Genomic DNA, 18,097 nt, shown 5'->3' on the forward strand with positions numbered 1-18,097 from the left:
TAATATTTTGTATTCTAAAGGCATAATTTAATAAATATATATACAAATAAATACTTAAATGATAAAATTGTGTAAATAGGTAAATGACGTAAACGTTAATATAATATTATTAAATAATTATTTATTAACTTCTTCATTTAGGTTGTTTTCTTTGATTATTATGTAATACATAGATTTAAATCTTATGACATGTATGTTTTGTATACCTGTATTTTAAGGTAATAAAGAAGTTACGTAAAGAAGTTGTTTGAATTTAACAACATTATTGTGTTGCTCATACTTTAATGTATTTGAATAAAAAAAGTAAAGAGCCAGCTGATATCAATATACCTATCCAGATTTTTTTATTAAACTACTAGCGAACCCGGTCAATCTCAATTTGTTTTTTGTAGTTCCTTCCCTACATGCCAAGTCAGGGTCAATTTTTTATCGTCTATTCTATAGTGTGGGGGTATCGTTATCGGTATTTTTGTACATTACATAAGGGGTTAAAGTGCTAACATAATCTACGGAACCCTACACTGCGCGTGGCCCGACACGCACTTGACCGATTTTTTATTATTTGGTCACCTAGTGTGGTGGTAATAGATAGATGGCATCACCAAAATAAATATATGAAGGTCCTTCAAGATCATTGATTAGTATCAGCCTTATTTAAATCTACCAATCAAAAAACAACACGCATTTTATTGATCACTTCCTATTTTACTACAATTTACAAAGTATTTTATTTGTTTATTTAAAAAAAAGTATATTTACAATCACATAACTAAATGGAAACACAAAGTTGGCAAATGTAATTAAAATGCTGGAGGCAGGCAGCCCTATCACATGTTTACGGAGCGCGCGGCTGTAGGTATTTATTTCAAAAATATGGCCGAGTTATTATACTGCTTGTAATATATCTACTGTGACAGTAGTGCCTTAATATCTCTCCACGTACTCGTTATGTTGTCTCGGTCTAAAAATAACTGAATAGTAAATAACTAAGGTTAATGAGCGAACGTTTCAGAGATAAGTGTAACAATGAAACTACCTCCGTTTTACATCGTGATGCGATTTCGTTCATAACGAGTACCATTTTCCGATTTATCAAAAGTTATAGTTACAATCCCTATTACGGTCATATCTTCTAAACTATGCCAAATTAAATGAAATTAATGAAAGAAATTCGTTGAAATTTTATTTTCATATAATTTTCATGATATCAGCTGAGATTTTCACAAAAGACATTTTGGTATAATAGCTATTTAACAAGTTAAATGCATTAATTTGTTATTAGGTATTTTAAAATATTCTGACACCATAAACAAAAAGTAAGTATAGCAGAAGATAAACTTGTTTTCGTGAAATTTTCTCGGGTAGTTTAAAATTGTAGCAGTACCTGTAATATCTATGTCTGTAATACTTGTCATGTACTTGTAAATCGGACGTACGAAAAAAAGAAGCACACTTGGCAACAGTGAAGATAGCTGTACACAACTATTGGCATTGTGAACAAATACCTGTTCGCAACACCAATAGTTGTGAATAGCTGTCTTATTAACAACAATTTCCAAGAGGAAACGCTTAGTAATAAATATGTTATAATGTTTTTACGAGAAAATTAACCCAAGAATGAGATGAGCTAAACTAGTTTATGCTGCGTCATCAGGTTAATGATTAACGTAAGGTAACAAGGGCTTTATGTGCAAAACAATGTAGTTTGTAATAGATTGAAACTAATTACTTAATGTGATTCATTTATGCCTCATGGTCCTCAATGCTCATAGTAAACGTTAGAAACTAGGGTAGGAATTTAAAATGCGTCACGCGATGTGAAATGACTATGAATGTGCATTTATTTATATTAAAAATTTTAATACACAATGAATATTAGATTTATTTTACCATTTTTTCGCGAAAAACCAACGATAGCCCCTTTTATTCGAAAAACCGTAGTAAGGTTAGTAAGAAAAGGATGTTTTGAGGGTTGGGATTATGTTTTTTATAATAATGAAAACTGACTGGTTGATTTGCTCTAATGGTTGATTTCCTCAATTCAGTTTTTGGATGGATCAACCCATCTGCTTGACCATCCTGCTGAAATTGTAATCTACCTGGTGTTGAGTGAGTAACTACCGCTTATAACAGAGCATTACTTTGCAGTTACTTCATACGCTAAACAATGTGGCGTACCGCATTGCGCCCGAAATGTTAGGCTTCTAGTGCCTGCAATGCATTTGCAACCATACCCTTCAAACAAAACAGCAATGCTGCTTGACAGCAAGCGTTGATATATCTTTAGTCATCTGACCAGCTGTCTAGCATGAGAGGGTTCTTTGAATGGTACTATGAATTGGTCTTTAGACGAATTCAGTAAAATCATATATTTTTCATTTCATAAGGCTCGAAAATTACCACTCTGATAAATAGAAGTTTACTAAATCACGCGTATTCAAACTTGACATGCGATAAGCCACGCCGCATACGCGGAAAACATGTAGAATACGAGTAATTTCAACTCTAATTATTTACAGATACTTTATTGAGTATTTAAATATCAGGAGAACATAATATAAATTAACTGAAAGTTGAGCTATTTTAAAATAACAAATTAACCAGATTTTTATAACAATCGTTTATTAGTAAGTAAACCTTTTTTTATGTATATTCAATACTCAAATTCATGTTAACGTTTTACAATTATAAAAAAAAAATACATTCAATCAAAAACCAACAATTACCACTTAATATTTACAACCTTATCGTACCTGTTTGAAAGTTATCCTTCTTAGAATGAATTTTAAATAAAATATTCTTGTTACTTATTAATGAAATAGATAAGGACCAGCTTCTAATTCAGAGCAGAAAGGTAAATTTATTATATTTATGGATTTAGTTAACATTAAATTAAAACTAGTAAACTATTTAATGCGTGTAAAACGGTCATAACTTAATTTATATTGGTTTGCAAGGTGCTTATATCGATAAATAATTTATCGACAGCTCACACGCCTAGTCCAATTTTAGCCCGACTGGAGTCGAAGCCCTTCCAAAGGTCTGTAACCCCGTAGGGCTTACAGCCTTTGTGGGCCATTTGCTTTTACTGACTTTTGCCTGCGACATATATCGCAAATTATTTTTTAGAACTAGGGAGAGTGGGCCTGTGTCTGCGCACACACTTGTGTACTGTTTTAGTGATGGCTATTTGGTAGTAGTAACTGGCCGGGTAATATTGGCGGAACTTAGTACATAATTATTTTCATTTCATTCAAGGTTTATATTATTGTCTGTCTGTTTTTACAAACTTAGCTAACACATTTTCTTTTAATAAGATTGAATTAGATTGTCTTCCGAATCGATAGTAGAATGTTCGTAATTTTTTTATTCAATAAATAATTTATTTATTTTGCTATTTTTCACGAAAGCCCATCAAGATCTAGACAAAAATAAAATAATTCTAGAGTAAACAACTTCTAAGGGTGCTCCAGTGTCTAAATGAAACGTAGGCAACGAAAACAAAATCTTATTAAGTACTATTTTTTACTTTACTTTATTTAATAGACGATTGAGTTGAGATGGGATGTAAGAGAGTCAATTATTTATTCCGTTATTGGTCGACAATGTCTTTCTCTCCTCGGTAATAAATAACCTCCGTAGCCAGGTAAAACATAGAGTAGGCTTTTCAAACGTATTCGTAGGCGGTCTAGTGGTCAAACTAATGTGTATCAAGCAGGTATTAGGTACCGAGAAGGTGTTTGGGGCACAAAAAGTAACAAAATAAGTTTTTTTTACCGCTAGCCAACGACCTCAGTCAATGTCAGGGTCATTGACTGGCGGACCTAGGGCACCCGGCCGTCAATATACATTATATCACTAATTTTTGACCGCGGATTTGCTCGCAATTTATCTATAGATTTCATGCCTAGGGCCTGTTATAAATATTGAATAGTAGCAGGAGTTATAGAAGCCCTATTCGATGTGTACTGTTTACCAACAAACAAATTAAAAATGAGGGTATAAATAGTCATTTTACACCTAATAATAATTATATTTAATTGAAAATAAATTCGATTAATAAGCTTATACCAATTAGAAATAGTTAATTTATTTAGAATAGCATTCTAAAAACAAACAATGCATAATTTTAAATTAATAAGTTATGAATTGACATGCGTTTTCTACCTTCATTTCTTATTTGTTTGTTGCTAAACAGTGCTCATCGAGTAGAGCTGTAGGCTAGGTTCCTACTTTGCGGAAATACATATTGTTTAGTAGTTATTTAGATTCAGAATTAGTATAATTTTATATTATCCGCGAAAAACTGACCCGTTCATGCGACAATGTCACCCAGATACAACAGCAAATCCTTTACTTACGTTTCACCCTGAAACCGGATAATCTAGAAGATTTCGACATTAGAACGTTCAGGTGCAAAAACTATGCATTTGAACGTCGTCGTCAGTTCTAAAAACGTCCTCAAAGATTTCTATCTTTGCAGACGTTCTTAGGTCTGACGGCGATATTATATCAAAGCGTATATCTATATTTTAATATTATAAAGTTGAAGAGTTTGTTTGTTTGTTCTTTCAGTGTTGGGAAGCTACATTATCCCCTAGTGCTATAGGCTACTTTTTATCCCCGTATTCCTACGGGAACGGGGACCATGCGGATGAAACCGCGCGGCGTCTGCTAGTGATTAAATAAACCACTTAAGTGGGGTCTGCATAATCATTTACTACCATTTTCTTCTTTCATTCGTCAGTTGACGAATGCATGGATGATGATTTTCATCATCTTTTTACCCACATTCTCTTTAACACACTCCAACCATCTCTTCTCTAGCCTTCCTGTCTAAAAAACGTCGCTGGACAGATCAGGATGAAAATTTGCATAGAGATAGATAATGTCTGTAATAGCACATAGGCTATTTTTATCCCAATATTCCCATGGGAAGAAGAATAAAGAAGTACGAGTTGTACGAGCGAAACCGTAAGACACAGCTAATATTAATGTAGAGTTGAGTCCTGAAGTTATTACGAAATACACGTGGAAGAAGTTGCGGTCATAGAGTAATCTAATAATCGTATCCGTTGACAAGTCTTGCGGTTGCTATGTAAGACGTGGAAGGTCGTGGCAATACCAGGCTGTCTGCCAAGCAAAAAGCGATGACGTCAGCGTCACAATCATCAACCATACATAACCAGCCCAGCCGAGTTCGCTGACACGTTGGCAACTGAATTATATTAAATACGTCTTGGTCTATTGTGATACACAATAGACAAAGGGCCCTAACGCACTGCGCGACCACCACCCGTGGCTGCAACGACAAAGTTAACTGACAAAGAAACCGTTTGAATATCGCGCACATGGTCGCAGACAAATCGTTGAGACCAAGCGCGCGCACTAGCCTATGATAATTGGCCGCTTCACGATCGGTCGTGGTTGTGGCTGCAGTTCAACAGTAGCTTTTGCGACCAACACGACCACGGCGTGTCCTCATAGTGCGCGAGGACTCTGAGATGGGCAGAGCTTCATTTTATAAAAGGTTGTAAGCTTTTTAGACCATGCATAGTAACTATGGAGTTTGGATCATGGATATAAAAAATGTGCTTCGTTTTTGGAAGATTGTGGTTCCTACTTCCGATCTTTGGTACCTCCTCCATCACTAGGTCACAGAAAACACATCGTCGGTCTAGATGTGATAGCTCGTAAGTGCAAACTGACGAACTTTACAGGAGAGAGGTTTTTAATGTACGTACTATAAGATATTAACCGGAAAAGCTGTTTGAAGCTTTCTGCATCAAAATCAAATTTTACCAATAATTGTTAGTTACGAGGTATCACATCTAGACCGACGACATGTAACTAAGTGAAGAGTTGGAACTTTATATGGTTTCAGTTATGATGGTGGTCCCCATAGAAGTATGTAAGAAAGGCGAAGGCGGTCGGTCAACATATAACTGCACTGCAAACGTACGTTTGGAGTAAACCTCGGTTATATTTAACCGCGTAGAGTTACATAAGCCACAAGTGCGGGGCTTCGTGCGTAACTACGTTGCCTTGCTTTAAAAGATAATGCTTTGGATGTTAATTCAAGTTCTCCACTCCATAATTTTCACTTCTTTATGTAACTTCAAACAAATTTGAATTACGTTCTGGTGTAATCTATTTATCTATACATATATTATTCTGCTAGCGCACGCCCCGCGGTTTCCCCCGCGTAATTCCCGTTCCGGTAGGAATCCGGGATATAGCCTATAGCACCCGGGGATATGTGATAGCCCAGTGCCTCTGCCTCCGATTCCGGAGGGTGTGGGTTCGAATCCAGTCCGGGGCATGCACCTCCAACTTTTCAGTTGTGTGTATTTTAAGAAATTAAAATATCACGTGTCTCAAAAGGTGAAGGAAAATATTCTGAGGAAATCTGCTTATCAGAGAATTTTCTTAATTCTCTGCGTGTGTTATCAACCCATATTCGGCTCACTACTGAGCTCGAGTCTCTCAGAATGAGAGGGGTTAGGCCAACCACCACCATGCTGGCGCAATGCGGATTAGCAGACTTCACACATGCAGAGAATTAATAAAATTCTCTGGTATGCAGGTTTCCTCACGATGTTTTTCCTTCACCGTTTGAGACACGTGATATTTAATTTCTTAAATCATGTGTGCAATATAAAAAAAAAATCATTTCTTGTGTGCAATACACAACTAAAAAGTTGGAGAAAGAAAGAAAAAAACCCACACTCTCCGGAATCGGAGGCAGAGGTCATATCCACTGGGCTATCACGGGTCACTGGGTACGGGGATATAAATAAAAGTAAGAATATGATTATGGAAAATATTTTCAAAACGTAAATACTTACTTCTGTTTTCTGAGATTACCTACGTACGAAATTTTATCTTTGGAGATGCACGTAAAACAGTGACGTCACATTCTACGCATCAGGTCAACACACTAATGAGGCAAGGAAGCATTGTGCTTGCTTCCCGTGAACGGTGAGAGATGCGCAGAAAGCTGGAACCGAAATAGCCCGCCCTTGTACTGGAGCGATTGAACCGCGGGCCTTCGAACCCGACCTCGTGGCGTGTCTTCACCTCTTGAATAATCTGCCACAATGGTTCTGCTACGTATAATGAGGTCCAGGGTTCGAATCCAGGGTCAGGCCAACATTTTTTTTTTCAAGAAAAATCTTCATTAACAGCCTGAAATTGGGAAGTTGGCGGCGTTAGTTCACCCTTGTGTGTAAAGCCGTCGGTTCTGCGCCTCATTTCTCACCGGTCGTGTCGGTCTGCCGTCCCATCGGACTATGAAAGTGCACCTGTACTTGCGCACAAAAATTTCAAAATTATTTTTTTTCAATTACGCTTCCAGTTATGTCATGATTTAATGGTGATAAGTGAAGTCGAAAACTTCCAAAGAAGAAAATTTCAAATCAAAATTTTCAAATCATCCTTGGTTTCTTGGTCCCAGAAGAACCCACAACAAACTCAGCCAAGATTTATTGATATGACACACAAAAAAAATGGTTCGTTAGACCGTCTTATTGTGGTTGTGCCTAACATACTGGTGGTAGAGTCATTACAAACAGATTTTGAGATTTTAAATTGCTTGTTAACTAAAGATCGCGGCATACGTAACGTGCTTTCTCTCGGACGGGACGGGATGACAAGTTTTTGAAATAACGTTTCATACAAAATTACACTTATCATCATATTCAGAAACATGGATTACACAAACAAACACACACTAGCGTACTCCCGGAGTTAATTTTTCAAAAATTCATCCTTAATACCCTTGTGTGTCGTGCAAATACTCACTAGTTCGGACTGTATGTTAAATCAGTCAACCGTTTGGCTTACTGACGTGTGACGTATATTATAAATATATGTAAAACTGGATTTATTTATCCCTCCATACAGAGTAATGATGAATTATCAGAGAAACATAAGTCTTTTCTTTGTTCCGATTGTAGTACCTAACTACCTAAGTATCTATCTAATACAATTGCATTAGATTGAACAGATTTTTCTAGTTGTAAAATTGTCTGACACAAACCCCCTCACCCTGTCTAGACGCGCGTGCTGTGTAGTGGCAACAGTCGACTTCACTCGTCTACAATGTTCAGTTTCCCTCCATTCCATATTTGAATTTTGAGAATTTGAGATCAGTTTGTATTTGTACGCCGCACGGTGCGGTCGTGCTACGGTGTCTTTGTTCGCTAAAAACTTACTATAGTTTACTTTTTTGTTCTTTAATATGTACATGTACTTAATATTTAATACTTTTTAATATGTTTATACAATATACATGTTAAAGTAGATATATTATTTTTAAATCTATCCCACTTCTGAGTAAACAGTGGTTCGTTGGTAATTTTGATAACTACCCTCTTAGTGAAGTATCGTTGTAGGTGCAAATTATTTAGAAATTTTATGATTATTTTACTGCTACCAACGTCATGACAAAGTTACCTATAACTTGTAGAATAAAGCTAGGCCTTTGCTCGTATTTTTGGCGTGAAAGCGTATCAAACAAACCCACATTCGCATTTATAATATTAGTTAAGATTAGATTGCTTTACAAATATATACTTTATCTCCAAAGAACAAGGGTGTAACGATATAATGAACTTTCCGACTCCAGGCTGCTTTTTATATTTTCCTAAATTCATTTGTTTATTTATTTACTTACATAAATAATACCCTGGAATACATTACAGCTGCCCAATCCGTCTTCCTAGGCTACAATAAACAATATTTAAATAATTCCTATTTATAAAATTAACACGAAAAAAAAATTAAATACAAAACATTGACCATTAACAATTTGACTAAATAAATGAAACGCCCAAAAACAATTAAAATCTATTCAATTAATAATTTAATTTAAATGAAAAATTGGGATTAAAACTCTGGACCATTGGCTTAACCTAGCCGAACCTGCTAGGTGGGCTAGCACAGCAGTTAATCATTGAAACATGTTGTTCAGACGACGATGAGTCTGACTTTTGACTTTAAGCAGTAATTCAATAAGACTGAATTTCTAATGAAGTCGCACCCAACAATAACTTAGCATCGTATAGGAACGTTCAATGCTTCTGCGTTACGGTACGCATGGTTACCAGATATAGCCGATGTCTACCGGAGTTATCAACGACATAAATAGTGTAAAGAAATAAATGGTGCACTTCATAGATGCAAAAATGCACTGCCTACCCTAAAAATACATTGATAGTCCCTTAATTTAAGATTGTATTGTCTCTTGTTAATTGTCATTGATAGAGCCTCAATAGCTCAACGGTAAGAGCGGTCGGACTCATCATCGAGGAGTGGTGGTTCGTTCCTTGCCCCGTTGGTCTATTGTCATACCCACTCCTAATACAGTCTTTCCCGACTAGTTGGAGGGGAATGGGAATATTGGTCATATTTAAAAGATATTGCAAATATTATTTTTATAAAAAAAAAATAATGATATTAAATGGGTTCGGTTTTATATATGATATGATGGTGGGGGATAAATTGGTCCAGGTCTGGTTTGGTGGGAGGCATCGGTTGTGACTAGTTACAGGCAAAATACCTACCGCAAGCGATTTAGCGTTTCGGTACGATGCCGCGTAGAAACCGCCAGAGGTATGGGTAGAATAAAGTAGAATAAATAAATAAACACGCTTCAATGTTATACTGCATCATCTCTTAACATCGGGCGTGATCGCAAGGGCTAACTTGTCTTTGTGCTTACCCTAGTCAAAAACCTTGTGCGCGCTACTGGGTGTCAGGAATCATGACCTCGTACTCGGGGCGCGGTGCAGTTCGCTTTATAAATACTTAAAAAGGTAGGTAAGTGACTGACCAGTAAACTGTGTCTTTCACTCCATTTATAGGTCAAGAGTCCATATTGATTTTGCTTGATTCAATTATAATACAAAGAGCTCTTTGTTAATCGACTTGAAAAAGGAGAAGCTTTTTATGTCGATTGTGTTTTTATGTAGGTATTACATATAGTGTTTTATTAAGTTATAGAAAACATCAATTTCTACAGAAAGTGTGTTTCTCGGAAAATTGTACTGTTTTTATAATAATTTTGAAACTTTAATTTTTTTTTTTATGATAAAAAAATATTTTTTTCTGTCAAGTGTCATCAACTTGAAGCTTGAGTGGCTCCACAAGAAAGGAGCCGGAATAAACACCAAGAGGTCATAGGTTCGAACCCCGTCCGCTACGTCCTAACAGTCCTTCCGAATAATTTTGGTCATATTTAAAATAAGTGGCAAATATATTATTTAAAAATGAAAAAAAGATCTGTTAAAAATAATATAATGGATGACATTTAATATTATATTTTTTTTTTGTATAAAAATAACAATTAATTAAATTTAAGCGATTTCTGCTTTCATCCTTTTCTTCCGATAGAAATGATCCTTACATAAAATGACAGATAACCTCATAATGCTCTGCCATTCTTTGAATCTGATGAGGTTGCATTGTAATAAAGCTCAGCTGGTATTTTATGCATTCCCATTACAATTTTCTACTAGATATATTTCTGAGTTCAAAGTTTATATCATAGATTGCACCCCCCACAGCACACCCTGTCTAGACAAGCAGGTAGTCTGCAAAGTGTAAAGCAACAGCTGATCTCAGAATTCGGTTTTCAAATTGAAATATGTTCAGTTTAGTGTCAGTCGTCGGGCTGTTAAGACGTCCGCTTGGTGCTCCGCGGAACGCGATTAATTTATAATTAAATAGTTTATTTACCTATTATTAATTTTATTTGAAAGTTATTTATATAAATCATCTGTCTCTTAATTTTTTATATTTAGTTTTATTTTATTAATTTAACTAAAATTTAAATATATATATATATATTTTATAATTTATAACTATTTAGTGGAACAATAGAAAACATGAAAAAACATACATACAGCCGAACGTAGAACCTCCTCCTTTTTGGAAGTCGGTTAAAAAACAGGATTATGTCTTTTAATTTATATTTAAATAAATTATGTTTCCTTTCAATTTATTGGTGAAGTTATTTTAATATATTTAATTGAAACGCGCCTTGTCGTAGTATTTTGTTATATTTTCTTTAAATCTGATTACTAATTAAAAAATGCTGCCCGTCGATGTCTTATCAAAAGTTTAATGAAATGAAATAATTAATGGACGCATTTTTTATATTTACACACGCGCGCTATAGTTTAAATATAATACGCAGTTCGATTTAAAAACCTGAAACTGCGTTTTATTTTGATAAAAATAATTGTTTACTTTTTTTATTTGAACAATTTTAATGCAATTGCTAACAATGGCCATAGAGTCTCACGTTCGGATTATTTTTTAATGAATTTTACATTAAGTGTATTAAATTACTGTTATAATTATTGGTTTTATTTTTATTTAACTTTTGGCTTTTAATTTACTTAATGTGTATAAAATACAAAACTTATTTTTTTAATTGGTTTCAGCGACAAAATTCCTCGCGTTAATAAGTAGGTAGGTAGGTTTAGTTTACATCATTTTGGAATGCCAAGTTCACTACGGAGCCAGGCCTCCAAGGCAATAAATAGTATCTCAAAATTCGGTTTACATTTCATCACAAATAAGCTTTGTTTTTTTTTTCTTTGATCATGTAAATGAACCGCAAAGACTGAATTTGATGTCGCAGGTGTATTTATAATGTTCTGTGATAAAGTACTGTACTTTCGACCGCCGTCATTTTCTGTTATGTCAAAACGGGCCTTTTATCGTGTTGCACCTATAGTGACTTACTGAAGCGATGTTTTCTATAGCATTCAAGACGCGGCAACAAAATTAATCACCGATTACCTTCTAATTGTCATTCGCTTGTCAACAGAAGCGATCTGTCAAATAGTGTACGAATACGATAATGGACATAGTGTAATAGAATTCGGGTGGTTGTTGAACCCAAGTGCAACGCCACAGCTTGGGTGAACAAACTCATACTAAGTACGAGTAGGTATAGGTACCTACCCGTTGAGCACGATAGAAACAAATAGGTAACTCCTGACTACCCAAAATAACAAAGGAAGATAAAGACTTTTAAGTTTCTTTTTATCACATGTACCTTTTTAAGGTTTAACTTGGTGGAATTTTGTTTTTTTTTCAAATTACTTTTTTCTTATGTATTAGATTGAGTGTTTCTCATATTTTACAGGGAAAAATATAAAAAAAATAAATTCGTCTGGATCTCTGGGATTGTGGCACTGTCCTGTGACTCTGTGTGTGAATATTTATTTATTTATTTAATTTATTCAGTATTTTTTTTCTTTAGAATAGAATAATAAATAAAAGAATATATAAATAAAAAAAATATGTCTACGTTGAGCTGGAATCGATTTCTGTTTTAATAAGTTTTGCCCCTTAGTTTCACACCACATGTCCAGTTGAGTCGTTAGGATAACGTTGAAATGTGTTAACTTGCAGCTTGGGTGTTAGGTTTATTTTCGTTACACAATTTCTTGATTCGGTCGCCGCGTTCAAAGCCCGATAATTCATCATTCTAATAATAATAATAATAAAAACATTTATTCAGCCAAAAAAACATAACATAAAAAAAAACATGAGAATTAATACTAACTTAATACTAAGGCTTCGGCTGAATGGGGCGCTGCCTCGGCTCTATGCTACAGCTAATAGATAGTTTGTTGATTGAAACCTATTACCTCCTAAAGCACTATGGAGTGAGGAACACCACGTTCCTCACTCCATAGTAGCCTGCTTTACTTAACTTAGCTAAAATAATAGTATGAGCTGACATACTTAAAGCTTAAAATGACAAAGGTGTAACCATTACAGGCTCTTAATCCATATCTGAATTAAACAAAGGCTTACAGCCCGCTTTAAGCTTAGCTTAATCTACCCTCGAAATTCTGTCCATTAGTTTATGAGTGTTGCTTGAATAAATAAACAGAAAAATATGTAGTAGTAGCCATTTTGGTGCATTTGGTATTCCACCCAACCCACCACTGCCTTTTTTTTTTCAAAAATTACTTAATGTACAGATTGACAAATTGCAGACTAAAATACCAAGTTTTATTTTTACTTCTTCAAACCTCGAACTTGGAGCCCTCTTTCATATTGCAGGCAGTCAGCCTACAATATGAAAGTGCAAGTATCTCAATTATTTAACAGGTGGCGTCAGAAAAAAAAACACCTTTTTGTGTAAATTCACAAAAAGGTATTTTTTTTTTCTGACGCCACCGACGATCTGACAAGGTTCTTTAAAAAATGCATTATTACTTATTAACGTACATAAAAAAGTTTAAAAAAAATCCAAAAAATAATTTATCACGTATTTTTATTTAAAAAATCACGTATTTTTTGACTACAAATTTTCATTTTATAATTCCAGTTAAATAATATTTATTGTACTCGTATATACATATATTTAAAATGTAGTATGTAATAAAGTCTGTGATATACCTAATCAATGGTGCTATGCTATGATATATTGAAGTTTTGTGCTCGAACCACAAACATGTTCTGTTTGTTTGGATGGAGTAAGTATATTTATATTTTACTAGCTTTCACTCCCAATTTTATCCTTGTAATGATTAAAATAGTTCCCTAGAAAAACGTGCAACAAATATACATACAGAAAATAATCATAAACTGTTTTTTGTATTAAAATATTTAACGTGCCTTTGCATATATACCGCAAGTATTGTTCAAGCGGACTGTTTTGATTTTATTGATAAGAAGTATTTAAATTTTAATAGTATGCCTGTCAGTGTTCATTTTGCTTGAAATTGACTATATTAAGTGTTGCTATGCCAAAACAAAAAGGTTTCTTCTGCTCATTGTGGACATAACATACACCCAAACCCTTGGGGATGTTCGGGGTTATGTATTTTGAGGGTTTATACCTGAATACCGCACGCCTGGGCCGCAGGGACTAAATGTAGTCTAGACCGAACCTAGGTCAACGTACAGACGACAAAGGCTTCCTGCTTCTATGTACTTGTGTATTATATAGATATGTACCGTCCGCATAAAGCTGTGTAAGCTTTTCTACCGCCTTTCAATAATTGGATTTTTTTAAATACTATGTATAGTGTCCAGGGTTGTTGACTGCTTATCTAAATTTATATATTGAGTAGGAAAATTATATAGGTATCTAAAACTGTTACGTCACCGCATATATACCTGGCTCGAATGATGTCTGTCTGTGTTTAATTGGTTGTGTTTGATAGCCAGGAGTCAAGTTAGCACGCACGAGTTATAGTAGACCTGCGACTTTTTACATTAGATTTCCTCTGATATTTTTTATTGTATCATTCAATATATTCAAATTCATTTATTATATTCAAATTCACTCCATTGCGTGCGTATTTGTTTAAATTTAAGGTTTTGCAATTAATTTAAGGTTGACTTACAATAACAGTTTTAATAATGATTTTATAGTCTACGAAATATTGGAAAAAAAATTATGCACAATTTTTTTTTGTGCTTATATATTTATGCACAAAATTGTGCATGTGTGCGCTCAGTGCTGTAGCTAAATTCGCTTCATTTTATGAGGTGATTTTGTAGACACCTACCATGTCTATAGTACAAAATATCGTTGGTCTATATCATCTACACGACATCTTGAATGTGAAAGTATGTTTGCATGTTTCCGTGTCGCGTGGCAGTCACGTGACGTGACTAATCTCCGTGAAATTTGCACATCACAATAACGCGGGCTTGATTCACTCGCCTGTCACTCATTAGAGTGGTACAGCCGTGTAGCGTGCTCGCTCACTCGTTCAGGCCTTATGAACCCATAAAGCCTGTGACTAACTATAGCTTGGTAACTTGGTTCGTAAAACTTCCGATGGTTCGCGCGGGCCGGGGGGCGTGTAGTGATGAATAAAAAACCCACGACTGGTGCTCGTCACTTCCCGGCACGCACGATTTCACACCCGCGCAGTCTTTCCCCCTGGCGCCCGCATATAATGGGAGTGTTATCAAAACAGCAAAAAATCCAAATTCAAATATTTGAAGTAGGCCCTGTTTACAAGCACTATTAAAACGTCAGTGGACCTGGGGTGTGACCAACGACATATCTCGTGAAGAGAAATAGATAAAATGTCGATCAATGGCGGCGGAATGGTCTCAGTCCCATCTCTTTTGTTCTAACGCAGTTAATGGTATTTCCGGTTGCGCTGCTATTGGTTGAAACTTGACTTTTTCTTTTCACGAGATATGTTATTGGTCGCATAGTACAGTTGTCTGAGTAGTTAGTAGTGACTCTACCACCGGTTGGAAAGGCAGGATCTGAAGACATGACTCATGAAGAGTTCTTTAATGGGGCAGGTGGACGGAATAAGAAGGAAGGAATTAATAGGAACGAAATTTTGTATGAAAGTAGCTAGGTTTATTTTGACAAAGCACGTCAGGGGATTAACTTCCGCCATGTTTATTTCTATCCCCAAACATTTCTGTTCCGGTCTGAAGGGCATAATTGCCGGTGATTTTTTGTTTCAAAAGAAGGCGTAATCTTTGAGTATCTTTTAAATATAGCATATGACAATCATAAATAACTTGGATATCTAGTAGTTAAAAATTTCAAAATTTGTTTAGTAGATCTAGATATACTATCCACACAACAACAACACAACACTCACAAACTTTACCTCTAATAATAGTATAGATATTCACATCAGGCTTTATATTTATGCCAGACGGTCGCAAGTAATTAGGGATACAAAGGACGTGAAGGACCAACCTATACGCCTAACATGTAACCAATGACATATATCTCGTGAAGATAAATAGACAAATTTTACCTAATAACCGGAAATACCTTTAATTACGAAAGAGATGGGACTGGGACAACTTCGACGTCATTGGTTGACATTTTGTCCATTTCTCTTCACTTGGTCGCATATTAGCACTGCTGGGTTTTACTGGTTCAACTTGCTTGTTCCGTCAACGACTTTTGCGATACATATAACTCTAGCAGTCACTGTACCTAGTGATTTGATTTATGTTGCTGCGTGCCAGAAGCAGTAGTGCTAGGTATAGAAGATACACGTGGGTTCGGTTGTGTCAGCGGTAGATAAAATATGACGGATGTGTTGCTACGAAATGATTTATATTTAACGAGCCGTGACGTCATTGGTGTGGACAAACGACATCTTTATAATTTTACTAGCGGACTCTCCGCAGTTTCACCCGCGTGTTCCATTCCCAGGGAATTCGGGGATTAAATTTATGCCTATGTTACTCTCTGATAATGTAGCTTTCTATTGGTGAAAGAAAATTTAAAATCGGCCTAATAGTTTCGGAGCCTATTCGCTATAAACTTACAAACATGAAAGTTTTCCTTTTATAATATTAGTGTAGATTTTTACATACCTCCGATCTCAATATAAAGCCAACAACATAAGCTTTATTCCAAGAATACTTTATGAAAATTAGTTTAATGTTTTTGTAGATTAGCCTTTCAGAGCCATTTATAAGCCAGCTAACTTAGTCGGATGGACAACGGAGGAAGATATTATTGACCTATAGTAAATTACATCATCGGTGGTAGTACTATAAATGTGAGTGATGACGTCACGAGTAGGTAGATTACTGTAGGACAAAGGGCGTTGCGTGGGCTTGTAATGCTAATCAGATGGGCAGGGCATGCCCTTGGTTAGCGTTTATTTAGTTTCTTTGTACTTTATGTCTCCTTGGTATGTTTGACCGTCTGTGAATTTCTCTATTAGTTGTGGATGTTTTCTTTTATATTTTTTTTGTAGCATCCTAGAGTAAGTTCTCCGAGGCTACATCTTCTTCGTCGCTACACTGTTGACAAAGTGGTCGTGGTCGTCATTTAGTGGTGGCAAGCCTTACGTAGAGTAGCTCAACCACATTCGTGGAGTGAACCATAAAGAGGGGTTTTGACTTGATCAGTCCAGCGCATTGGTGACCTGCGACGCGCTCTTGTGCCTTCAACCTTTCCATAAACAACCACATCTTTACTTTAATATTCTGTGCCTCGAGAGTACGTAAAGACTCGGTCGTTCTGATGCCTATGGTCGGGTCGTTGTGCCGTCCCGTCAAACTATTAGTGATGTGTTTACGCACACGCTTTGTGCATTATAATATCCTAGTCTCAATGTCGCCGTAAAAATCCGGAAATGTCAACTGATATTTTGGGTAACGATCGCTGAGAGACCACTTTATTTAGTGTAGTCAAGGATTACCTATCTATAGAGTAATCCGTGATTGTAGTCATCTATGTCGCTATACTAATACTAAAAAAAAAACATACAGCCGAACGTAGAACCTCCTCCTTTTTGGAAGTCGGTTTATAAAGAGGTAAAGTTTGTGGTAGTGTAGACAGTTATTTGTGAGCATTGGCGTATCTAGAATTATTTCCTAGGGTAGCCTAGAATCCTAGGGTGGGCACAGACCCCCCCCCCCCTCTATATACGCCTATGTTTGTGAATGTCATGGGCTATATTTTATCCCCGTATTTTTATGCTGCGAAATGCGTGAGTGAAACCGCGAGGTGAAGACTAGTGTTGTATAAATATTTAGTTGTTTAGTTCCATAAGCTATTGGTCCTTAGGCTCAAAAATTAAATGTAAATTAATGATCCCTCTGCTTAAACTTTTTGTGTGTGACATTCATAGCGAGTCGGACAAAATTATAAACGTACAGTGAACCCTAGTGGGGCGTTTTTTTTTTCCGAACCATTTTCCAGACTTCGATGTGTCCGATAAAGAATATATGCCCCCTGAAAATTCTGCGACAAGGTTATCACTTGATTTTAACTTTATCTGTTTTCCAAAAATCGGCTAAATATATTCATTTATTTTTTAATTTATAAATGTGTTATAATTAATAATTATATATTTCTTTTATTTTCAGGTGAGTGCGATGGTGTTTTTGAGTCGAACGAAACGCCCAACGAGGAAGAGGCAAGTTATTTATTAAGTCTTTCGACAACTGCTACGATTATCATAAAAATAACTCATTCTTTTATTGCGGAGGTGTGTTAAGTTTTTTTTAATCCTTTATCTCATCTGGTAGTAAAGTAATGATGCAATCTAAGAGGGAAGCGGGCTAACTTTTAGGAGTAGGATGAAAATCCACACCCCTTTCGGTTTCTACA

General features: G+C 35.6%; 1 protein-coding gene across 2 annotated transcripts in view; it reads left to right on the plus strand.

Annotated features, from left to right (window-relative positions):
* The window catches only part of LOC112053574 (protein FAM214A), a 56,090-nt gene that overhangs the window by 3,976 nt on the left and 34,017 nt on the right, over window positions 1-18,097 (plus strand). The window contains exons 1-2 of one of the 2 annotated variants that reach the window (XM_052887131.1): window positions 13,469-13,505; window positions 17,854-17,903. The exons of the other annotated variant lie outside the window; for it this stretch is intronic. Coding sequence (XP_052743091.1) covers window positions 13,484-13,505; window positions 17,854-17,903 — 72 coding nt within the window. The 5' untranslated portion in view covers window positions 13,469-13,483. Of the gene's footprint in view, window positions 1-13,468; window positions 13,506-17,853; window positions 17,904-18,097 lie in introns of those variants that run through there. 2 annotated transcript variants of the gene reach the window in all.

Source organism: Bicyclus anynana, chromosome 18 (genome assembly GCF_947172395.1).
Source record: "Bicyclus anynana chromosome 18, ilBicAnyn1.1, whole genome shotgun sequence".
NCBI classification, from domain to species: Eukaryota; Metazoa; Arthropoda; class Insecta; order Lepidoptera; family Nymphalidae; genus Bicyclus; species Bicyclus anynana.